Source organism: Ochotona curzoniae, unplaced genomic scaffold, assembly GCF_017591425.1.
Source record: "Ochotona curzoniae isolate NIBS_2020 unplaced genomic scaffold, NIBS_Ocur_1.0 scaffold_3208, whole genome shotgun sequence".
NCBI lineage: Eukaryota > Metazoa > Chordata > Mammalia > Lagomorpha > Ochotonidae > Ochotona > Ochotona curzoniae.
Window position 1 is genome coordinate 28405029 of NW_024467106.1, and position 25163 is coordinate 28430191.

The 25163-nt window shown below is 52.5% G+C and overlaps 2 protein-coding genes across 2 annotated transcripts in view; both read left to right on the forward strand.

Moving 5' to 3' along the window:
* CORO2A (coronin 2A) overlaps positions 1-4175 on the forward strand; it is a 55253-nt gene extending 51078 nt beyond the window's left edge. Inside the window, exon 12 of the mRNA XM_041004678.1 lies at positions 1865-4175. Within this exon, the coding sequence (XP_040860612.1) occupies positions 1865-1993 (129 nt within the window). The 3' untranslated portion in view covers positions 1994-4175. The remainder of the gene's footprint in view (positions 1-1864) is intronic.
* A 371-nt stretch (positions 4176-4546) lies between these two features.
* TRIM14 (tripartite motif containing 14) lies at positions 4547-24926 on the forward strand. Its single transcript, XM_040962970.1, has 6 exons — positions 4547-4787; positions 6177-6272; positions 13913-14146; positions 15776-15938; positions 17319-17411; positions 22290-24926. The coding sequence occupies exons 1-6, from the start codon at positions 4572-4574 to the stop codon at positions 22823-22825; spliced, it is 1338 nt and encodes a 445-aa protein (XP_040818904.1). The 5' UTR covers positions 4547-4571; the 3' UTR covers positions 22826-24926.
* Positions 24927-25163: the final 237 nt, after the last annotated feature.

The following is a 25163-nucleotide window of genomic DNA, read 5'->3' on the forward strand; positions in this document are numbered from 1 at the left end:
AGAATTTCATCTGTGTCTCCCACCTGGGTGATGAGATCCCGGGTCCTTGGGCTGTCTTGCACTGCTTTCTCGGGCACATCAGCAAGGGGCTGCATTGGAAGCAAAGCAGACGGGACTTCAACCTGGCGCCTTAACTCACATGCTTCATTCAGGGAAAAAACAGACAAGATGCACCCTCTGTGTCCCCGAATTCTGGCTGCACATGTGGAGGGCAGGGTGCCCTGTGTAAGAAGCAAGCAGTCAATTGCTGCCATGCTAGGATTGTCTTGGGTTTTCAGTGTCAACATATTTGTTTTGAGTTCAAAAGATGGAGAGAGGGGGAGATCTCCCATTCGCTGGCTCAGTCTCCAGCCTGACAAAGCTGGGGCTGGGCCAGGCCAGAGTCAGGGGCCCAGAACTCCATCTGGGTCTCCCATGGAGGTGGCAGGTACCCAAGCCCTTGAGGTATCCAGGATGCAGTTAGCAGGAAGCTTGAGTCAGACGCAGAGCCGGATTTGAACAGACTCTCTGGAAAGAGTAGAGGCCTGCTGACTGAATGAGCATTTCAGGACCTACTGTGTGCCTGGCCCTGACCCTAGGATGAAGTGTCATCTGTGACACTGTCAACAGTCCTGGATGTCAGCAGGTGGTAGCTAAAAATTAGCACAAGGGCTGGCATCCCCCAGAGTTTTTGTTGTTGTTGTTGTTTTGTTTTTATTTTTTCTTAAGAGGTATTTCTATCAAAGACAGAGTTATTAAGAAAGAGAAGGAGAGACACAGAATCTTCCATATACTAGTTCACTCCCCAAATGGCCACAGCAGCCTGGAGCTGAGCCGATCCAAAGCCAGAAGCCAGAAACAACTTCTGGGTCCTCAATGTGGGTGCAGGGGTCAGTCCAAGCACTTGAGTGGTCCTCTGCTGCTTTCCCAGGGGTATTAGCAGGGAGCTGGGGTGGAAGTGGAACCACCAGGACTTGAATCAGCACCCATATAGGATGCCATGCAGGCAGCAGCCCTACATGCTATGCCACAGTGCCATCCCCGCCTTCTGAGGGACACTGACTGGGCTTTACCAGGCATCAGCTATAGAACCTTGGACCTAGGGGTTAAGTTGAGGGTGAGGAGACACTTATTCTGACACCCTCACAGGAGTGTTATGAACATGGGGCGATATTGTAAACATCTCCACACACCATTTTGTGCAGCAGCAGTGGTGACCGTAGCCAGGAAGTTAGGTTCCCAACTCCACTTCTCAGTGTAAGAGAGTAAAGCTCTGAGAGGGTAAGAGTGACTTGCCCTGGGCCTGGCGCGGTAGCCTAGGGGCTAAAGTCCTCACCTTGCACCGCCAGAATCCCATATGGGCACCAGTTCTGATCCTTGCGGCCCTGCTTCCCATCCAGCTCCCTGCTTGTGGCCTGGGAGGGCATTGGGGATGGCCCAATGCCTTGGGACCCTGCACCTGCGTGGGAACCCTGGAAGGGGCTCCAGGCTTCAGATCAGCACAGTTCTGGCTATTGCAGCCACTTGGGGAGTGAATCAACAGACGGAAGCTCTTCCTCTCTGCTTCTCCTCCTCTCTGTAAATCTACCTTTCCAATAAAAATGAAATAAATCTTAAAAAAAAAAAAAAAGTAACTTTCCCAGCATTACCCGGTTCCATGGCAATGCAACACCCAGCTCCAGGCCGCAGCGTGCACCTGAAGCAGTTGAATCTTACCAGATTTAAGGAGACATAGCTTCTGTCAAAGATTGGCATGGTCACCCCCATCTTTGTTGCACCAAACAGGATGAAGGGACAGGAGGGGTCAGGGTCTCTGGCTCTGCGCCAGTGCCCTGCCCCTCACATCCCAAGACACCCCGAGTGACCTCAGCCCCCTGCTTTCCAGCTGCTGCAGATGTTCTACCGGCAACAGGAGGAGATCCGGAGGCTGCGGGAGTTGGTGACCCAGCGGGAGGTGCAGGCCAAGCAGCTGGAACTAGAGATCAAAAACTTGCGGATGAGCTCAGAGCAATGAGTCGGGGAGACCGCCCTCCTCGCCCTCAGGGACCCCCGCTCGGCTCCATGGGGAGGCCCAGGACCAAACTGCAAGTCCCCTCTCCCCCCCGCTCCAAGAACAGCCACTATTTCTATATTTTTTACCAGAAAACGAAAGCTCTTGGTCGCTGAAAGAGATTCTGATGGGATGTGGTGCATTTTGTTGTTTTTGTTTTTTGTTTTTCTATCTGCCTTCCCGCAGCACCAGTTCCTGAATTGAGTTGGTTTTTTGTTTTAGTTGGGTATGGAACAGGGTGGGAAGTTAAGAGCTGGAAGGACCCAGGAGCCCACCCTGGTGGTGGTGTTTGCACAGCAATCCGTGGAGTAGAGGCCAAAGGCTGCACCTCTGGTCCCAGATGAGCCCTGCACCCATCTGCTACATGTGTGGAGCTGCTGCAGCAAACGCAGTGGGTAGAAAACCAATGAGCTGGCCCAGCACCCTCCTATTTTTTTCTTTTACAAGTGGGGAAACTGAGGCCCAGAGAGAGTCCAGGGAGGTCTGTCTCATGGCAGGGCTGCCAGGCTCCTGGGCTCCTGTGTCTGCCAGGACTGCTCTGATGCAGGTCTTGTCCCATGGAACAAGCACCCGCTGCTACTGGCCTGAACTGGCTTGGTGACCTCTTCAGAGTCCTTCCCTTCGGCGGGACCTATCACTATCAGAGACCTCTGACCTTGGGAAGGCCACTTGTGGAGTGATATCAGGCTTGCAGAAACTCCCAGACCATTGGCACAGTAGTGGAGGGCAATGAACTTGGCAGCAGTGAATCAAAGTTCAGGCCAGACAGGCCTCCTGGCCAGTTGTAGATAAGGCGCTGTCCTTTCTGTGCCCTTGACTGGTGGCTGCCATCAGCCAGGCCCTGAGGGGGAAGGAGGGCATTGCCCACCTCCTGGATGGCCCTCCGGACGGGTGAGACTGCAAGAGCTGCGACATGGGGATTAGAGGGCCCCAGAGCTGTGTTCTGGCCCCAGAGTTTGTCTGTTGGGCTTCCTTTGTGGGCCAGCTCCTCTGCTGGCTGCTCACCAGACAACATCCTGCCAGAGAACAGGGAAGTAGGGGCGAGTGTGTGTGTGGGCGTGGGGTGTGGTGTTTGTTGCACTGCACTCAGGGAGGGGTTTTGGAGTTCTAACAGGGACTGTGGGGCGGGGGGTGGGGGGAAAGCTCTGTGAACAGGTACCCAGGGACCCTCCACCTCAGACCCCTTAGTTGAAGCTGGGGCCTGACCTGGCCTTGCAGGTGATTTTTAAGCCCCCTGAGTGGGGTGGTGGAGGTTCTACATACAGTGCCCAGTGGAAAGGGGAGACCCACTAAGCTGGTCCTCTGTATGTGTGTGTACTAAAGATGAAGAGGGGAGGGAGCCCCAGCAAAGAGACCCTGTGCCCCATACAGCACCCTGGGGGCACCCTTTGTTCCTGTCTGAAATACCAGCCAGGCTCGCCTTCCTGTGTGATGCCAGGCCCTGCCTGGGAAGTGGGGGACCTCCCCTGGCACCTACAAAAGCCCCCTCAACTGCATGCACTATCATCGGCTACTCTGACACAGGGCCAGCTGGCAGGAGGGTGACAGTCACAGGAAGACCAGCCTCAAGCTCGAGCTGACTGAGGTGGGAGTGAGGCCAGAAAGCCCCCCATGCCCCCGACGAGACCCCATCCTCACCTTGAAACACTGCATCTTTGAACAAACCTGTGCTTTCTTTTTTTTACATCTCAAATAAATTATTTAAATTATTTCATAGCAAGGGAGAGGGATAAGTAATTTTTATGCTATTTTTAAGGCATCTATTTTTTTAATACCATTTTTGTGTGTGTTCTTGCGCCTGTCCAAGTGGAACTACCCAGCATTCAGCCCCTTCGTCCCCCTTCACCTCCCGGGGCTGGCACCTGTCCTAGCTCTGCACCGTGGCGCCCCCTATCTGTTGACTCAGGAACTGTCCAAGCATGAAGTCCGCCCCCCCTCTGCCCCCCACTGGGAGATAAGCTGCCTACAAATTGTGCTTCCTGGAACAAAACTTGAGATTGTGTCCCAGCAGGAAACAGGAAGTCAGAAACTGATCTTTTCATAGGAAACCGTGCCTGAAACTGTTTGGATGATTGTTTTAATGTTTCTGAAATCCCTTATACCTTTGTAAAAAAAAAATAATAATAATAAAAGAAATGAAAGTAAATAGAGGTTGAATTGTGCAATGGAAAGAATAGCAAAATAATAAACATCTTGCTAGACGTTTTAATACATGAAGCTTTCCTTGTGTTGCACAAATATGTGCACCTGTTGTTGTGAGCCACACCCGCAGGCTGGAACAGGTAGGGGAGAGAGGGACCCGGTCTTCCACAGGGTATTCAAAGTTAGGAGACTGGGGGAAGACCAGGGGCAGAAGTGCATAGTGCTTTGCGGAGCATATAAGACTTTCTGGAGGAGGTGGCAGGCCAAAATCCTATGGCCCTGAGTAGGGCAAAGGACATTTGGGGTATGGAAGAGCGTCTAGCTACAGGTTTCGATTCCCCGGGCCAGAGCCCCGCCCCGCCTGGCGGAAGTACCGGGTACCCGGGACTCGGACGCACGCATGGCGGCCAGCGCGGCGCCCAGCGGGACCCCTGGTGGGCAGGACCTCGGAGAGCTTGAGGGGGCGTGCGGCTGGCGCTGCCCGGAGCACAGCGACCGCGTGGTCGAGCTCTTCTGCCGTCGCTGCCGCCGCTGCGTGTGCGCGCTGTGCCCGGTGCTGGGCGCGCACCGCGGCCACCCCGTGGGCCTGGCGCGGGAGGAGGCGGCGCTCGTGCAGGTGGGCAGCGCGGGGGCTGAGGGATGGGGTAACGGCCACTAAAGCTAACGGTCCCTTCTCCCCGCGGCCGTTACACGGTTGGGCAGCGGCAGGCACCCGACGGGTCCAAGGCAGGGTAGAGAGGATGAGGGGCCGTCGGGTATGCCGCTGAAAAGGTAAGTTTAGACTTAAGCACGCCCAGGTGGAGACCCTAGTTGGCCGCAGTGAGCTCGCCGCTGGGAGTAACTTGGTTAACCGTGGGAGTACAGACAGCTAGCTACCAGAGCCGGCAAGGGGCTCCACAGACCAGCGTGTCCCCACAGGGATGGTTTCCAGAGATGACTCAAGGGTCTCCCCCAGTTGGCCCTTTGTCCGCCTGTCCTCTCCCTCCTTGTGCATGCACCCTTCGTCCATGCATCCATTAAACATCGAGCAGCTGCGCTGTGAGTCATGGATCAGATCCTAACCACACCTGTGGGAGTTGGGGGTGGGGGTGGGCAGAAGTGACAGTTGCCGTGTGTTGGTAAGGGGGAGGCCAAACAAAAACCAAAGCCAGGAAGCTTAAGACTTCTCAGAGAAGGGGTCGCGGGATATGGCCCCACAGGGTGACCCCGGGTTCCAGCAGATGCCAAGCTGGAACAAGCAGCACCTTGGGTCTGGAACTCAGGCGCTTGGAATGATGGGCATCCTTGGGGTAGGATTTGCAAGCTTGGGAATCACAATGGAGTCAGGCAGTTGCAACTGGAGCTTGTACTGGAGTCATGGTCATTGCAACACACTCCTCTCTGCCCTTGCCTAGAACAAAACTTGGCATACAGTGGCAAATGCTTGTTAAGTAATAAAAGAGTACTACTGTCCTCCCAGCCTTGCTGTGTGACATCTCCTCGCACTGCACCCTCAGCAAGCCTGTGAGACCACCCAAAATTGACAGTGGAGGAGCCGGAGCAGAAGTAATGCCAGGACTCTCCTCAGCTGGAGAGCTTCCACTCCTGGCACACCCAGCCAGGACACTTGGGGTCCTCCCCTTGATTCTGGGGTCCGGGTCACTTCCCGGTCATGTCTCCCACCCTCCCAACCCACCATCAGCACTGTGGGAAGCTGAGGAATGGAGCAGGTGCATTTTCAGGAAGGTCAAGATACAGACAAGGGTCATGCCCTGGGGGCCAGTGTGGGGAGGGCCCAGCAGCCCAGGACAAATGCCCAGCTACTGAAGGACCAGAAGGGGCGGGTCACCAGCAAGCCTCGTCCTAGCAAGGTGAAGAGAGTCCCACCCGCCCGGGACTCAGGGCAAGCCACAAGCAGCAGAGGGAGGAGATGGGGAGGGGCTGACCAGCAGGGGTCAGGTGTGATGTCCAAAGTAACCAGTTACATCATTACGACTTTCTACCCCCTCCAACTCCGCACATGCAGAAACTCAGCCGGGACTGTTTAAAGCAATTGGCAACCAAGAGACAGCAGCAGGCTGCTAATGTGGCCCACATAGAGGACTCTGCAGCGAAGCTTCAGGCAAGTGCACCTTCTTTGTTCTCCCCCCTCCCTGCCATCGTTCCACCACTACAACTCAGAGAGCATCCGCTGAGAGGTTCTCTCTTGGAGGGCCCTATCCCTCAGCCCTCATATTCCACAGAGCCTTAAATGCAGCTTAGGGAATGTGCTGCCGTGTTGGAATCAGTCTAAGTGCATTCCGCACAAATCCATCGTCTGCAACCTTCCCCTTTCATGTTCGTATAAATGGGTTCTCATGGAGAGGCTGGTGTTGTGATGCAGTGGGGGTGAGCTGCTGCTTGCTACTCTTGCATCCCATATTAGAGCCCCAGTTCAAGTCCCAGCTGCCTTTCTTCTGATCCAGCCCCCTGCTAAGTGCACGTGGGAAGGCAGCAGAAGATGGATGGCCCCAGGGCTTGGGTCTCTGCCCCGCAAGCGGGAGACTGGTGGAACTCCTAGTTCCTGGCTTCAGTGCACTCCAGCCCTGGCTGCTGCAGCCACATAGGAGTGAAACAGCAGATCTCTCTCCCTCCTCCTCTGTCACTCTGCCTTTCAAAGAAATATCTCTTTAAAGATGTGTTTTATTTTTATTGGAAAGGTGGATATACAGAGAGAAGAAGAGACAGAGAAGAAAATCTTCCATTGGCTCAATGACTCCCCAAGTGACCATAATGACCAGAACTAAGCAAATCTGGAGCCAGGAACTTCTTCGGGTCTCCCACACGGGTGCAGAGTCCCAAGGCTTTGGGCCAACCTCCGTTGCCCTCCCAGGCCACAAGCAGGGAGCTGGATGAGAAGTAGGGCAGCTGGGACATGCAAGACCAGGACTTAAGCTGCCAAGCTACCACACCAGGCCCTCAAAGAAATACATTTTTAAAAATTAAAAATGTATATATTTGAAAGGCAGAGAGAGAGAGATCTCCCACCCATGATTCACTTCTTTAATGTCTACAGTGGCTGGGCTAGACCAAGCCAAAGCGAGACACAATCCAATCCTCCCGTGTGGGTGGCAGGGACTCAGATCCTGGTGCCCTCCTCCTGCCCCACCTCCCAGGGTGCACATGAGCAGGAATCAGGAGCAGGGCCAGGATTCAAGCCTGTGCACTCTGACATAGGTGGCAAGAGACACAAGTGGCATCTTAACAAATGTATCAGCTGGTCATCCCTTCCTGGTAGATCTCGGATCCAGAAGAATCGTGTGTATTAAGGAAGAATACCATGTCATGTTTCAGTACACACGGGCGTTGTGTGCTGTTCCCAGGCAAGGCAAGCACATCTAACATCATTGTTTCATGGAGAAAACATTCGAAGTTCTTTCTCTAGCCTTTTTTAATATGCACAGCACGTTACGGATGGTTGAGTATGCATAGATACGTAGCCCACGCCTTCCCTCCACCTGCCCTCCCACTGAGGACTTAGGGTGGGTGGTTATTATTGAGTTGCCATTTTCATTGTGAGAAAAATTGTTGCATTTTTTCCCCTAAAGGTTTATTTTATTGATGTGTGAGGCAGTGTGACCAAGACAGAGAAAGAGACAGGCATATATGGAGTGCTGGTATCACAGATTGAGGCTTAACCCACTGTGCCACAATGCCTGCCTCTCCCCTCCTCTCCACCTCCAAGTGGATCATTGCATCTTTAGGGGCCTTTGCCACTCTCCCTGGGCAGCGGGAGAGGGAGGAGGCCCTCCCTGGTTCACTCCTACAGAGCTGTATGAGCCTCCTGATTAGCCCACATCAGCAGACATTAGCTCTTCCTCAGGTCAGGCCCACAGTGGACCGGGGCTGAGGCTGGAACCCACTGCCCACTGAAGCCCAGGCCAAGCTACACACTTGCCTCTTTGCCTCCATCTGCACAGCATTCATTATCTGCTAAGTGTCGCCCAGCCCCATGATAATGGAGATCTTTGTGGCTTACACACTTGGCTCCAGATAATTTTTTTTTTTAAGATTTATTTATTTTTGGGCTTGGTGCGATAGCGTAGTGGTTAAAGTCCTCGCCTTGCACGTGCTGGGATCCCATAAGAGCACCAGTTCTAATCCCAGAGGCCCCGCTTCCCCTCCAGCTCCATGCTTGCGGCCCGGGAAAGCAGTCGAGGATGGCCCAAAGCCTTGGGATCCTGCACCTGCATGGGAGACCTGGAAGAGCTCCTGGCTCCTGTCTTTGGATCGGCTCATCTCCGGCCGTTGTGATCACTTGGGGAGTGAACCATCAGACAGAAGATCTTCCTCTCTGTCTCTCCTTCTCTCTGTATATCCGCCTTTCCAATAAAAATAAATCTTTTTTAAAATTTTTTTTTAAAGATTTTATTTTTATTGGAAAGGCGGATATACAGAGAGGAGAGACAGAGAGGAAGATCTTCCGTCCCATGATTCACTCCCCAAGTGAGCACAGCAGCCGATGCTATGCCGATCCGAAGCCAGGAGCCTCTTCCGGGTCTCCCACGTGGGTGCAGGGTCCCAAAGCTTTGGCCCGTCCTCGACTGCCCTCCCAGGCCACAAGCAGGGAGCTGGAAGGGAAGAGGGGCCGCCGGGATTAGAACCGGCGCCCGTATGAGATCCCGGGCGTGCAAGGCGAGGACCTTAACCACTTGCGCCACCGCGCCGGGCCCAATAAAAATAAATCTTAAAAAATATATTTAAAAAAAGATTTATTTATTTTTATTACAAAGTCAGATATACAGAGAGGAGGAAGAGACAGGAAGTGGAGCTGCTAGGATCAGAACCGGCACCCTTATGGAATCCTGGCGTGTTCAAGGTGATAACTTTAGCTGCTAGGCCACTGCGCTGAGCACCCAGATTAATTATTAATAGCATCCCTCTTGCCTTGGAAACAGGGCTCTGGCTGCAAGAGAGATTTCATAGGATTTGATGGGAGCATTGGGGGTAGCTGGAAGGTTGGGGAGGGCTGAGGCTGTTCAGCCACACAGGTGCACTGTCTGGGCATCTCTGGGTAAGTTCCCTGGGAGAGGATCAGGACCACAGGTAAGTTTCAGCTTAATGTGAACCAACCATTTTCTTCCTTTGGACTGGACCACGTAGACTGAAAGAACTGGTTGACCGGAAGTTAGAAGCAGATGTTCTGTGTGCCTTCACCCAGTTTGCCCTAAGAGTTTTCTCTTTTGTAACTAGTGCAACTTGCAAACCAGGAAATCTGCCAGGTTCTGTGGCAGTTTGTTAGTTGTATCGAATCCCTAGCCACCAGCACAGTCCATCACCACCCAGGTCTGCCCCCCCAGCACTCTGATAGTCACCTGCCCTTCTCCCCGAACCCCTCCCTCACACCTTCCCCACTTTCCAAAAAAAGAGAGCAAGAAGGAAACATAAAGATCACCCATCTGCTAGCTCACTCCCCACATGGCCACAATGGCCAGGGCTGGGCCAGGCCAAAGCCAGGACCTTCATCCTGCTCTCGCACATGGGTGCAGGAACTCAAGAACTTGAGCCACCCTCCCACATCCTTCCCAGGCACACCAGGCAGCTGCATTGGAAGCAGAGCAGCCAGCACTGCGGGTGGAAGCTAAGGTTTTTTTCTTTTTCACTGATGATAGTTTATTATAATCTGTTAGCAGCACACAGACCAGTGTTCATGAAACCAGAATTAGTCTGCACAGGGGTGGGCAACGCCACGCACGAGAAACTGTCATCCTTCAGACTTTGGATATTGTGCCGCTCAGTCGGCTTGTGATGTTCACCCTCACCCTCATGGTGTCTCTTCAAGGTGGCCAGCTGTTCTTCCGAGCTGTGCAGTCCACTGTTCCTTCGACTATGCCACAGCATTGGCCCCTCGTGGTGAACCTGTTAAAGATCTTTTGAAACTTTTAGGGATGGATTTCAGAATCATGTTGTGCCAATATAAACCTATCATTAAGTTCCATTTTCCACTAAGTTTTTAAAGATTGTTTGGGGAACAGAGCTGTGTCACTTCATATATGGATTTCAGAACATACGATTCCTTTCTTATGTCATGAAAAATTCCTTGTCAGGCCCAGCATGATGGCTCATTGGTTAAACCCTCACCTTGCAAATACCGGAATGCTATATAGGCACTGGTTTGTGTCCCTGCTGCTCCACTTTCCAACCAGTTCCCCTGCTTGTGGCCTGAGAAAACAGTCGAGGATGGTCCAAAGCCTTGGGACCAAGAACCTGTGTGGGAGACCCAGAAGAAGCTCCTGGCTCCTGGCTTTGCATCAGCTCGGCTCTGAGTTGCTGTGTCCACCTGGGGAGTGAACCAGCAGATGGAAGATCTTCCTTTTTTGTCTCTCCTTCTCTCAGTAAACCTACCTTTCCAGTTAAAAATTTAAGTTTTTAAAAGAGAGATAGGGGGACCTGGCATTATATTTCAGTGGCTAAATCCTCACCTTGCAAGCAACGGGACCCCATATGGCACATATTTGTGTCTCGGCTGCTCCACTTCTCACCCAGCTTCCTGCTTGTGGCTTAGGAAAGCAGTGAAGAGTGGCCCAAAGCCTTGGGATCCTGCACACCCACGTGGGAGACCTGGAAGAAGCATTCGGATCAGCTTAGCTCCAGCCATCGTGGCCATTTGGGGAATGAACCAGTAGATAGAAGATCTCTGTTCTCTCTGTAAATCTGATCTACCTTTCCAATAAAAATATTTTTTAATAATAAAAAATTTAAAGTTCCTTTTTGGTGCCAGAATGAGGGACAGTATAATCCATTGATGGGTCTACCTTGGGTGGTGAAGCCCCTCTTCCAATATTGAGCTTTGAACCAACTTCAACTTACTTTCTTTCTTTCTTTTTTTAAGATTTATTTTTATTGGAAAGTCAGGTACACAGAAAGAAGGAGAGACAAAGATTAAGATTTTTTATCCACTGGTTCACTCCCCAAGTGGCCAAGCCATCAGAGCTGAGCTGATTTGAAGCCAGGAGCTTCTTCTGGGTCTCCCACTGGGTGCAGGGACCCAAGGCTTTGGGCCATCTTCGACTACTTTCCCAGGCCACAAGCAGGGATCTGGATGGGAAGTGGGGCTGCCGGAACATGAACCGGCACCCATATGGGATCCCAGCGCATTTGCAAGGTGAAGACTTTAGCCACTAGGCTTCTGTTGTCTTTGGAACCAACCCTTCTGCAGAGAAAAGTTCAGAGGACTCAGTCATGGATCCCCACCCAGCACCCTTTCTTCCGATGATTTCCTTTTAATCCCCATTAGTAGGCTGCTCTCTTCCTCCCCACAAGTGTGGCTTCCCAGGAGCTGGCACAATCAAGTGAGGAATCTGGACACGCATCTGCTGCCCTAGCCTGCTCACACTGGGATTCGATGCCAGTGTGGCCCAGTGGCAATGTTCTTCCTTCTCAGTCTTCCCAGCTTTCTGTATTGACCTTTGCATACTTTATACATGAATAAAAGGAAGTGTGTGCATGTGTGTGAGACTGGCTGCTCTTGAACACAGACCTAGTTGGGGCTTAAAGTGTGCTTGGGCCACCAGCGCTGGAAGGCCCTTAGTGATGGGGATCCCCAAAAAGCAAATGTAATGGCCCTGGTCCCAGAATAAGTTGGGACCTGGGGCTTTATCTGCATCTAAGACCATTTGGGGAAGATGGAAACCACCTAGACCGGAAATGGTGACTCAAGTCTGTGAGAAGCTGACTGAAGGTGGCAAAGCAGCGAGCACCAGCAGGAAGTCCCACCACCAAGGGGCTGCTGTCTGCAGGGCCACCCAGGCTGGAGCTGAAATCAGAGTGAATCTGACCCGTGGAGTGGGTGGCTCTGGGAAGGCCACTGCTATGGACTCCCTCCACTGTGGGAGGGTGAGGGCATGCCGGGCTGTTCCCTAGCTCTCACCCTCTGACTCGCTCTAACTTCTCCTCCCACTGACCAAACCCAGCCTGCAGGGGCCAGCCCCTCTACCCCGTAGAGCCAAGAGAGCTGGGGCCAGGCAGGAAAATGGTCTGAGATATGTGGGCCCACACTAGTGTCAGGCCCAGAATGCCCCAGGCAGGGGTTTGAGTGTGTGTGGAGGGAGGTAAAGGAGGAGGGTAGGAGGGTAAAGAGCCCAGGTTGCTGCCCTGGGCCTTGCCTTGTAACTCAGCATTGCTGGAGGACTGAGCCACAGCGTAGGGCCGGCAGCTGACAGAAGGACATGAGCCAGTCAGAGCCAGACTGGGGATGGGAAGCTGAGGACTTGGTCAGGCCATGCTGCTGGCCTTGACCATATTAGGCATGACCACTACTTCTCTGCCTTCTCCTGTCTGCCAATGCCACAACATCAAAAGTGCTTGGGACCCCAAAGCTAAATGGCCTAGGAAGGGGTCAGGGGAGAGAGCACACCCAGGAGATGCACCTGCCATGGCACTGTCTCCACACATCCCAAGTCTTGCAGAAGTCAGCCCTGGCCATTGTAACCCCTTACCATCCACAGGATCCATGCGCATGAGTTGATTCCCTACACAGCCACCACACCAGATGCAAAACCCCCTCCACTGCCCTGAGCTGGCCCACAGCTGGCCATTCCCTCCGACTGTTCCCTTAGAGCCTGCTTGGCAGAACTGTGGCCTCCCTCCCTCAGCCGCACCCTCCAAGGCTGCCCAGCTTGGTTTGGAACCAGTGTGACCCAAAGCAGACAGCGACTTTAACTTCCTCGTTGCAGCAGCACCGTTCTCGCCCTCACCTGACTCTACATTCCTGGCCGCCATGCGTAGTCAGACAGGCTCATCTGCTTACCCTGCCTGAAGCAGCAGGAGGAGCACCGACCCCAGGAACTCGTAGGCAGCCCCTTGGGAGCCATATATTACCCAGCACGGACTCTGGCTCTCGTGGTTCTCACGGACAGCCATACCAGGACATGTAGCCCTGCCTCATTCTTCTTTGTCTTTTTCAAGTAGTTCTTCCTTTGGTATATTACAGTGGTGGCGACATACATATATGACATACAATTATGTTTTATATATATATAGCATACAATTCACCATTTTAACCATTTGCACAGCAATTTGGTGGAGTGGTAGGTGTTGTGGCACAACGGACTAAACCACTGCTTCGATTGCCCACATCTCGTGTCAGAACGCAGGTTCAAGTCCATCTGCTTCTGATCCTACTTGCTACTCATGGGCCTGGGGTCCCTGTCACCAAGGTGGGAGACCTAGATCGAGTTCCTGGCTCTGGCTTTGGCGTGGCACAGCCCTGGCTGTTGGGGGGTGCATTTGGGATGTGATCCAGTGGGTAGCAGATCTTCCCTCTCTCCCTCTGTCACTCTGCCTTTCAAATGACCAAAGTAAGTCATTCTTTCTCTAAACTTTTTAAATGTCCTTCTTTTGGAGGCAGACAGATCTCCTAGCCATCTGCTGGTTCACACTCCGAATGCCAGCAATGATCAGAGTTGGACCCAGAGGCCAAAGTCAGGAGCCAGGAATTCTATTTAGGTCTCCCTTGTGGCTGGCAGGAATCCAGTTACTTGAGCTGTCGCTGGGGTACCCTGGGACGTGCATTACCAGGAAGCTGGGATTAGGCTGGGGTTTGAACCTGGGGACTCTAGGACAGGATGTGAGCATCCCAAGCAGTGGCTTCCCCACTGCGACGAACGGCCACCCCAGCCATCTTTGTGAACCCGCTCTCAGGGGGTCGTCATTTTTCTCACATTGAATATTGTGGTTCTCCTGACTGGTACACGTCAGCTTCAGCTGCTTCTTTCTCTCTAGGCTCATGCAGAGTCGAGTAAAACTTGGCTGACGGGGAAATTCACTGAACTCCGATTACTGCTTGATGAAGAGGAAGCTCTGGCCAAGAAGTTCATTGACAAAAACACACAGCTGGCTCTGCAGGTGTATAGGGAGCATGTCGAGTCTTGTGAGGAGCACATTGATGTCCTGAACAAGCTCTCCAACAGGGTCTGGGGCATCAACCAGGAGTCCAATCCTGTGCAGCTGCTGCAGGTATGGCCCAGGAGTGGGGGGTCTCTGTCCTTACAGCTGCCACTTGCCAGCAACATGCCATCAGAGTCCTGGCAGCATGGGACATGGGGTTGGCATGCTAAATAAAGGCCCAGGAATCAGAGGCCTCTGTGTCCCAACACAAGGGGCCAGAGTGCACGCATGCGTTGTTAAGAAGTTGATTAGATAATAATACAGGCAGCCACCATTGTCCCGGGCCTATGTGTACCAGGTACTTTCTATAGCTTAGCCCTAATATGTACTAATTGGAGTGGCTATTTCCAACCCATTTTGTGAATGAGTAGTTGAGGCAGGCTGCTCTGGCCCAGGGAGCAAAGCTGGGGTCAAAAGCTAGGCCCAGCTGATCCTCTCAGCCCACTGGGCACATAGCTTGGCCCTCTGCCTGGGAATATCCCTTCAGCATCTACAAGTTGTTCCTGGGAGAGAGGACAGTTCTCCATGGCCTTTGTCGAGGAATCTGAAGGGGGATCCTGTGATAGTCATAGCTGTGGTTACTTATGGGCAGCTCTCTATCTAAGGAACCTTGAAAGAGTTTCCATTCGGTGTCAGGGCCATTGTGCTATCACCTGTGCCCTAGGAGTCCCTTCCTACCCATTTAACTGCCTGTTTCCTTCTTTGTCCTGGCTCCTGGGGAACTCAAAGCCACGATGCTTCAGCTGGCTAAGAGGAGACGTCATGGCACACCCTGTGTGTTTCATCGCAATCTGGCTTCTGGCTTAGTTCGTTAGTCTTAAGTTTCTCACTGTAAAGGAAATTCTTCCAATATTACAAGACCTCTGTAAGGTGCTTTAAAGGCTGTGGCACAAGAAAGGGTACAACTAACCATTGCTGGAAAACGAGACAAATATATGCATTCATGCAAAACCAGCGAGACTGGTTCCCAGAGGGGCAGGTTAGGGGGTACTTTTTCTACACAGCTGGGCCTGCCAAATGCTGGGCCCCAACAGAGATACTGGTGGCCAGGAGCTGAGTAGGGACTGTAGGAGTGGGGCAGACAGGAGAGAGAGGCTACAGGTGACCAGCAGGCTCAAGGATGTAACACACGGTGACATCCGGCCTCCCAGTTGACTACGCTCAGGTCAGAGTCCCTGGGCTTGATTCCAGCTTCCTCCTGATGTGCTCCCTGGCAGGTAGTGGAGATGGCTCAAGTCACTGGGTGGCCTAGATCAAGTTCCTGGCTCACAGCTTTCACAGGTGTTTTGGGTATGAACTGGAGAATGGGAATGCGTACTCTCTCACACATTAATGATTGAAAAAGAGATGCGCAATGGGAATTAGAATTGGAAATGAAAGATGAGTAGTGGATGCTGGGGCTTCTGGCCTTGGAGACGGGAGCCCAGCGGGTTGTTTTCCCACATCTGCTCAGGTACACTGCTGTGTCCCATTGCACGGTGTGTAGATCATACTCTGAGCTGGAGGCTGGAGTGAGCGGTCACCAGGTGCTGGCACCTGTCCTCCATCAGACCACAGTCCTACCCCACCCATCTGTCATCTGGGCAGTTCTTCATGTCCCCAGGGCTGCCCCCTGTGCTCCCTGGGATGTGGCCTGTGTGGGGAGGCTGGGCTGCAACAGCCCTGACTCCCAGTCATCCCTCCTACACCTGCCCATAGGCATACTCGGCTGTGGAGCAGGAGCTGCAGCGGCACATGAGCCTCGGGGAGCTGAGCCACCCGGTGCCCTTGTCCTTCGAGCCCGTCAAGAACCTGTTTAGGGGCCTGGCCGAAGCCCTGCACAACACCTTGCAGACACCACTGGATGTGCGCCTGAAGGAGAGTAAGTCCTTTGTGGTCTCAGCTCCCTCCCTCCTACACAGAGGCCTTGGGCTGGGTAGGTTGAGAGTTTCAGGCCTTGTGCTCAACCCAACCCCTAAGGTTTGGACTTCCTGGTCTTCCTAAGTTGCGGACCTACCTCTCTCCAGCCAACTGTCTGTGCTGCTGCTGTACCTGGACTGCCACTGGCCTCCCCACCTTACCTCAGCCTGGCTTGCTCTGGGCTCCCAATCTCCAGGGCCAACTCCTCCTCCTCCCCTTGTTTGGGCCAAACCCCACCTGCCCTGTGAGGTGGGATGGCCCAGCTGAGAAGCCCACCCTTCCTCCAAGCCATTTCCCCTCTTCTACCCTTCTCTTTCCAGGGTCCATCCCCATGGCCTACCCAAGGACACAAGGATCTCCCTCCTTGCTCCTGGGACACATGTGAGGGCCCACGCTGGGTCCAGCTCAGCGGCCCTGCAGGTGGCACTAAGTGAGCCATCAGAAAGACCTCTCTCCCTCGAGTCACTGACTATTAGGGGCCATGTACTGGGCACAAAACCAAGCTCTGGCATAGTGTGTGTGAGTGTGGGGGGAACCTGGGAAGGGTATTTCACAGGCACAGGCAAGTCCCAAAGCCTTGGGGTGCCAGCTTGGTATACTGGGGAAGAATGGTGATGGGTGGGGGATGTAAGTGGGGAAGGAGGATGAGATAAGAGACAGCTGGGATAGGCTCAAGTGTTCTGATGTAATGCAAGAAAGGAAGCTGTCATTTCTAAAATAGGAAAGAGCTTTTGGGATGGGAGGGAAGCAAGGGTTTGGGGGCTGTTAGCTTTGGGAATTCCCACCTGCTAGATAGTGAAGTCCTGCAGGGAACAGGATCTGGTATTTTAGAGTGCTGGGGGAGGAGTCCTACTGCTGTCATCCACCGCACTGCAATGAGTGCTGGGGTGGGGATGGGCAAGGAGCCACTCAGACTGGCTCGCTTGGTGAGGATGGGGCAAGTTATGTGAGGAACTGCAGTCCATATCAGCTGGGAAGAAAGCAGCTTGAGCAAGGCCTGGTGGGCAGGGGTGGGGTTGGCGGGGAGGTGTCAGGTAAAAGGCAAGAGCAAGTGCAAGCGACCTGTATGTCTTTCTGAACTCCCCACTCCCACTTCCTGTTTGCTCTCTTCATCCTTGGCTGTGGATCCTCAGCATCCCTGGCCCAGCCTCCCTCACACCGGCCTGCACTGCTGTCTTGTCATCATGAACTTGGGGGAGGTAGCAGGGTGACAGGGGAGAGGCTGTGAATTCACAATTCCTTTTTAGACCTACCTCTGGTGTTATGGGAGGGAGTAAGTCTGTGTTAGAATCTGCACCAGCTGTCTGAGCTCTGGGCACTGATTTGTTACCATTTGTTGCAGATGTGAACTGCCAGCTCTCCGGGCCTTCCTGCCCCAAGCCAGGTGCCTTGTTGAAAACAGGTCCTTCTCCAGAGAGGTCTCTGTTCTTAAAATGTAAGACCCGGGTACCAGGAGGGGCTGGACGCGGTGGGGTGCTGCCAGGGTAGAGAGGATCACGTTAAAGTATGACGGAAGTAATGCATGTTCATTATAGACAAGTTAGAGGGTCAGAGGGAAAAAATCCCTCACAATCCCTCTGCTGTAGATTATAGTCCTTCAAGGGTTGTTTTTGTTTTGTATGGCTGAGATATTTGCAATAATGTCTTTTTTTTGCAAACATGGTGTCATACTAAACATACTGTCTTGTAATCTGCTTATATTTGCTGATATATTGTGAACATCTTAGTTTTCTTAAAGAAATTACACATCGGTGATGCACGTGTCTTGTGGTGGAACAGAAGTCCCAGAAACAGGCTGTTCTGTTTGTGGCGGATGATCTGCCTGCCGTCTGGGAGCAGATGTGACATGGCTTCAGAAAGTTTGCAAGGATGCAGAGCATCTTTTTTTTTTTTTAAGATTTATTTATTTTTATAGGAAAGGTGGATATGCAGAGAGAAGGAGAGACAGAGAGGAAGATCTTCCATCTGATGGTTCACTCCCCCAAAGAGCCGCAATGACTGGAGCTGCGCCGATCTGGAGCCAGGAGCCAAGAACCTCTTTTGGGTCTCCCACACAGGTGCAGGATCCCAAGGCTTTGGGCCGTCCTCAGCTGCTTTCCCAAGCCACAAGCAGGGAGCTAGATGGGAAGTGGGGCTGTCAGGATTAGAACCAGTGCTCATATGGGATCCCGGCACATGCAAGGCAAGGACTTTAGCCACTAGGCCACTGTGCAGGGCTCGGGAATGCAGATTATTTTTTAATTCCACTCTCCCATAAGCTCCCTCAAGACACGCTTGTATATACCTGATTTTATTCCAGTGCTATATCATATTCCAGATACTGGTTAGCTCATGTTTGACTATTTTCTAGTAGTAATTGCTCCAAATGGAAATACTAGGCCAACTTTTTTTCAATTCTTAAAATGTAAAATGCATACATTGAAGTACACCTAAGAAAGTGCAGCCTTTAAAAATTTTTTTAAGATTTATTTTCACCAGAAAGACAGATTTGCAAAGAGAAAGACACGAAGATCTTCTACTTACTGATTTACTCCCCAAATGGCCACAACAGCCAGAGCTGAGCTGATCTGAAGTCAGAAGCCAAGAGCTTCTTCCTGGCCTTCCACACAGGTGCAGGGTCCCAAGCCTTTGGGCCATCCTCCATTGTCCTCCCAGGCCACAAGCTGGGTGGGAAGTGGAGCGTCCAGGACACAAACCAGCGCCATATGGGATACCATGCTTGGAAGTGGAGGATTAGCCTCTTGAACCATTCATGTTCATTTACAAGCTGCATGTCCTAGACAGTGCTTCAGACAAGAAAAAGAAATCAAAGGGGAGGATACAGATTGGGAAGCAGGGAGGAAAAAGGCCACTCTTCATAGATGGCATGGTTATTTTCAGAAACCAACCTCTCCTTCCACTCCCAGAATCCAGAAATAAGAAGTGCTAAGTGGATTTAGGACAGGTTACAACATTGGTGCACAAAACTAAACTGTATTTCTATATATTAGGAACAATTAGAAAATAAAAGTGCAAAAGTATTACTTTCCATAAATTTTTCTTGGAAACCAGGAAGATACCTAACAGGTGATGTGTTCAGAAACCCCCGAAGGGGGAACAGTGGCCAGCACAATGGAGTTGTGCCCGCTCCTGCGTTGAGCCCCTTCCTGTCTGTCTTCTTCTGTGCTGGTGTCACAAAAGCAAACAGCTCGGTGACTCAGAACCACTCCAGTTCTGTCACCATATGCTGGGACCCAAGTCCCACCAGAACCTCACTGGGATGAAATCCCCGCGAGGCCTGCTTTCTGGAGGCTGGGGCGGAGAGCCCCTTGCCCTCTGCTGTTCCTTCGCAGCAGCAGCAGCTGCCTCTGTTCCCTGGCTCCTGCCCATCCTGTCTTCAAAGTCACCGGCATTCTGTTTGTCTGGCCTGGCTCCTTGCTGTCTCCCTCCTCCTCATTTGATGGCTCTGGTGAGTATGCTGGGTCCACCCAGATAATCCAGATCGATTTCTCGTTCTGGGAGGTCAGCCAAGGAGTGACCGTGACTGCTGTTTGCTGTGTAACCTGCCAGTGGTTATAGATGCCACAGGCTGTGGGGCTCTGCATCCCACACTCACTCTCATAAAAATGACAGTTCTTCCCAACTGATCCATAGATTCCATCTAATCCCACTCCAAGTGTGAGGAGATTTTATGTGTGTGTGTACGTGTGTGTGACATAAACTCTATGTACAGATAAGATGGATAGAGAATAGCTGTTACTGCTAGAAGAAGCGCAAGATTTAAAGTTCAGAAGTATATTTACACATTTGATCACTAGGATTTTTTTTTTTTGACAGGACGTACATGACGGTAGAGAGGAGAAATAGTACCCACTGGGGGTGGGCTTTGATCCCACTCGGGGTACTTGCATCCCACACTGGAATGCCAGGTCTGACTTCCAGCCTGGTTTTCTGCTAATGCTTCTGCTACTACCCCAGCAGATGATGGTGCAGCTTCTGGGTTCCCACCACACCCAAGTATGAGACCCAGATGGAATTCCTGGCTCCCAGCTCCTGGCTCCTGCCTTTGGCCTGACCCAGCCCTGACTGTTACAGGCATTTGAGGAATGAACCAGCAGAAGAAAATCTCTCTCTTTTTTAAATTGAGGTTTATTTTTTTATTGGAAATGCATATTTACAGAGAGGAGGAGAGACAGATCTTCTGTCCACTACTTCACTCCCCAAATGGACACAATGACCCAGAGCTGAGCTGATCGTAAGCCAGGAGCCAGGAGCATCTTCTGGGTCTCCCACACAGGTTCAGGGTCCCAAGGCTTTGGGCTGTCCTTACTGCTTTCCTAGGGCACAAGCAGGGAGCCGGATGTGAAGTGGAGCATCTGGGACACAAACCAGTGCCCATATGGGATCCCAGCAGATGCAAGGTGAGGATTTAGCTACTAAGCTATCACACTGGGCCCCTGTTTCTCTTAACCCCTCTGTCATTCTGCCTATCAAATATTTTTAAAATAGTTTTTAGGGAATAATGTAAAAGAAATCTTATAACCTTGGGACAGGTAGAAGTTCTAGAAACAGGACATAAAACACAGTGACTGCAAAGTGGACTTTAAAAAGTTAAAAAAGTTTTGTTCATCAAAGCACACTCAATAGAGGGCAGTGTTGTGGCATAATAAGGTAAAGCTGCCGTCTGCAGCTCTAACATCCCACGTAGCTGGTAGAAACAGCAGAGGGTGTCTCAAGTCTTTAGGGTCCCTGCACCCATGTAGGAGACCCAGAAGACACACCTGTCTGCTGGCTTCAGACCCGGCTGGTGCAGCCATTTTGGAAATGAGCCAGCAAATGGAAGATATTCTCTCTCTCTTGTTTTTACATATAATTGCCGTTATTTGAAAGGCAAATTTACAGAGAGAAGAAGTGACAGAGGTGTCTCCCCAATGGCTGCTCTGCTCAAGAGCTGAACCAATCCAAAGCTGGCAGCCAGGAGCCTCCTCTGAACTTCTAGACATCCGTAAACAAAATATAAAGGTCAGTCAAAGATTTTAACAGGTGTGTGCCAAAGAAGGGAGATCCAAATCGCCAACACAGCCATGAAAGATGTTCAATAAAATTAGGGAAACACATGAAAAGCTCGATGAGAACACTGATGCTGCAATACCACTGTTGACCAGTAGGAGCAGTAGCAGTCTCCGTCCATGGCTGTCAGGAGTGAGCAGTGCGTGTCCCTGTCAGGAGTGAGCAGTGTGTGTGTCCCTGTCAGGAGGGAGCAGTGCGTGTCCCTGTCAGGAGTGAGCAGTGCGTGTCCCTGTCAGGAGTGAGCAGTGTGTGTCCCTGTCAGGAGGGAGCAGTGCGTGTCCCTGTCAGGAGTGAGCAGTGTGTGTGTCCCTGTCAGGAGTGAGCAGTGTGTGTGTCCCTGTCAGGAGGGAGCAGTGTGTGTCCCTGTCAGGCCAGCAGTGTGTGTCCCTGTCAGGAGGGAGCACTGTGTGTCCCTGTCAGGCCAGCAGTGTGTGTCCCTGTCAGGCCAGCAGTGTGTGTCCCTGTCAGGCCAGCTGGTGCTGGTTGAACTTTCACATCCCCAGAATTTCAACACTAAGCTTGTTGTCACTATGCATAGTGTGTCTTCCTCTGAGAGCTATCAACAGGAGTGTAAATGACAGCCAAGATTGTGAAGAATATTAACAAGAAGCCTAATTTTTAAAAAAAGTGTGGAGGGTGGCAAGGGGTGGCATTCTTACCCAGCAAATCCTCCCTCACCGCTATGTCCAAAAGTAGCAATCAGATAGCACTAAAATCACATCTGTGTTTCCAAAAGCTTATACATGTATGTGTGTGTGTGTGTGTTGCCTAAATGGTAATGTTTCAGAAAGGACACATCCTAACATATCTGTAAATTAAGACGTCAGTGTCATCACTCAAGTGCTATTGCAAAAGACTACCTGATAGGGTCAAACGTTCATGAATGTATCAGTAGACTTTCAGCAGCAGATGGCTCCAAAGCATGTATGGTATGACACCACTACCGGGCAGCTAAAGGTGAAAAAAAAAAGATTGTCAGGACACGTCCCCAAGTATCGACAACAACCGGATAGTTACTTAATGACATTTTTGGAAACTGACAGCAAAGTTTCACAGCACCAAACAGAAACAGGTGTAAAGGATGGTCAATGACCATCCCGTCCCGCAAGCCTTCTCCTGGGTTGTAGGGGGCGCCCTGGGACAGCAAAGATGGTGTTGAATCGCGCCTGGGCTGGTGATCTGTGCCCGGCACCTGTGTGCGTTGGGGCAGGGGGCGCAGCGCTGGCCCAGCCCCCAGCGTGACCGTGTCCCTGTGTCTCCTCAGATGCACGCACGCCTACGCTCGACCCGGACACGATGCACGCCCGCCTGCGCCTCTCGGCCGACCGCCTGACGGTGAGCTGCGCCCTGCTGGGCCGCCTGGGCCTGGCGCCCGCTACGCGCTTCGACGAGCTCTGGCAGGTGCTGGCCCGCGACTGCTTCGCCGCCGGCCGCCACTACTGGGAGGTGGACGTGCAGGAGGCGGGCGCCGGCTGGTGGGTCGGCGCGGCCTACGGCTCCCTGCGGCGCCGCGGAGCCTCGGCCGCTGCCCGCCTGGGCTGCAACCGCCAGTCCTGGTGCCTGAAGCGCTACGACCTCGAGTACTGGGCCTTCCACGACGGCCAGCGTAGCCGCCTGCGGCTCCGCCACGACCCCGACCGCGTGGGCATCTTCCTGGACTATGAGGCCGGTGTCCTGGCCTTCTACGACGCAACGGGTGGCATGAGCCACCTGCACACCTTCCGCGCCACCTTCCAGGAGCCACTCTACCCTGCGCTGCGGCTCTGGGAAGGGGCCCTGAGCATCCCCCGGCTGCCCTGAAGGGGCGGAGACGGCAGCGATGCCACCGCCCCGTCTAGGCCCTCTCCATGGCCAGGGCCTGTCCAGTGTTTTGGATGGTTTTTCTCCTAGGCTAATTTGAAGCTGTAAACAATGGGGGAAGAGGTGTTCCCTTAGTTAAGGTTTAAGAAAGGTGCATACCCCTCAGGTGAATCCTCTCTGCCTTGGAACACGCCCCCTACTCTGCTGGTCCATAGTAGGCACTCCGTGGAGATCTGTGGGTAAGTAATCACCCCTCTCCCAGGTCTTGTGGCCCTTAAGGTTCCTGGAAGCTGCTAGATCCTCCCTGCCTCCCCATCCCTGCAAGAGCCTCCTAACACTTCATCTTCTCCCATCTTCATCTTCCACCCTAAAACCAGGGTGATTGGCCTCAAATGTCGCATAACCCTTTGGAATAGTCCTCTCCCAAGACTGCAGAAAGGGTACAAAAAGACAGCACATCCCCTTCCCCATCCCCGGGGGCTGTCTGGCTCTGGCTTCTCCGTAAGGCCCTCTCTCTCAGCTGTTGCTTGCGTTGCTACTGTGTTCCCACACATCCAGCAGGGACACTCATTTAGGAAATCCTATGCTTAGAATCTTCAACTGTGGGAGTCATCCCCAGGCTTACCTGTCCCCAGACTGCGTCCTCTCCGCCCGCCATCTCCCTACCCTCCCACGTGGCGGGGGCACAGAGATGTCCCTTTCTTGACTGACAGAGCTGTGAATTTGGAACCCTATCTTGGCCACCAGATTGGAAGCTTTCTTCATGGCCCACCCTGTAAGGTAACACTGACAAGGGAGTGAATGGCCAGCAGGCCAGCAGCTGGCACAGAGAGCAGCTGAGCTGAGCTGATGTGTGGTGTTATAGCCAGTGGAATTGGAGTGCCTTTTTCTGTCTCCTGACATTTTTTGTTCAGAGCCAGGTGCTGCCTTAGGAACAGGTTTCTTGAAACAAAGTCACAGAACCAGAGAAAACCCAAGGAGCAACCCTTGCTCTCCCCACTGCCTCCGGTGTCTGGCCTTGGGTCCTGGAGACTCTGAACCCTGGGCTGTCAGGTTATCGAAGTTGGGGGCATGATAAAGCATCTTTTGGGGTCCGGGTTCCCTGCTGGGGCCAGAGGCAGGAGGGAGAATGGGCGGAAATGGCCCAGCCAGATGGTGGTTCCCACATACCTGGCACCTTGGTTAATCTGAACCGTGGATCTCTGCCCTGTTGTCTGGTGGTATGGACTTAAAGAAAAAAAAATGGCACTTTTCTTGTGGGACGAAGCGCACTGGGCTGCAAGGGATGAGGGACCTTGGGGGTGTCAGAGGCACTGGAGCTGGGTAAGGTCCACGTAGGCCAAGGTCACAAAGTCCTGCCTGCCTCACCACCACTGGCTGGGAACTAGGAGTTAAACCCTGTTCTAAACAGTGCAAACTGGAAACACAGAAGTCACTTGCCCATGGTCACAGAGCAAGTGTCTAGGCCTAGACTATGGCTCCAAGTATGTGCCCGCGGGCCACAGGCCCTGCCCTTCAGCTGGCCTCTGGTCTGTTCCTCATCTGCCTTGACTCCTTGAGGCCCTACCCATGTTTTGCTTTTTCCTGGTTGGCATGATTGTACCTTTGTCCTGCTTTCCTGGGGCTGCAAGGTGAGACCTTGTACCCAAACAGGGGCAGGGACTAAATTGGGTTTGAGATTCCTGAGTTGGGATAGAAAGGACAGTAACTGGCTCTGTGACAGCCAGCAAACTGCTGCCCTGTTCCCCATAATTAACTGTGTGAACTCAAGGGAACCACTTTTTCCTCTTGTCACCTGTGAATTGGGGTGGGGTGGGATGGGAAAGTCACGACTCTAGGTGCTGTGAAGCACAAATGAACTTTCCCTTGAAGTTTAGTGCCAGGCTGGGATCTCAGCCTCTAGCAGAGCTACCACTACACACTGTGCCCCGCTGTCACATGGTAGGAGCAGGAGTGTCCCTGGGGTCTGTGTCTTGGAGGGTGCTGATGGCTGACCTCATTCTCCCAAGGTGAATCTAAAGAAAGGTCCTTACTGATCGGGCTTGTTAATGACAGAGGCTTCCCTGCTATGTGGCTTTGTCGTAATAAAGTATGAACACTGTCCAGTGGAACTGTATTCGTTTTGGGGAGTCCGAGTTGCTTCAAGGACATAACACTTAGGCTGTCATTCATCTCCCCATCTGCTCCATCCACCGCTGGCCTGGGGTGGCCAACAGGTCCCCTGATTATCAGGGAGAGTGCTGCCTCAGAAGAGAGCAGGCTGAGGGCTTCTGTGGAAACACACCCTAGCCTGACCATCCCCACCTTCTGTCTCTGCTGCTCCTATCCAAGGTAACTA

What these genes read in the sequence shown, in the direction of transcription:
- TRIM14 (XM_040962970.1), top strand. Translation starts at nt 4,572, where the DNA reads ATGGCGGCCAGCGCGGCGCCCAGCGGGACCCCTGGTGGGCAGGACCTC. An exon ending in AGGAGGCGGCGCTCGTGCAG is followed by an intron (nt 4,788 to 6,176) that starts GTGGGCAGCGCG and finishes CCGCACATGCAG; the next exon opens with AAACTCAGCCGGGACTGTTT. An exon ending in GGATGTGCGCCTGAAGGAGA is followed by an intron (nt 15,939 to 17,318) that starts GTAAGTCCTTTG and finishes CATTTGTTGCAG; the next exon opens with ATGTGAACTGCCAGCTCTCC.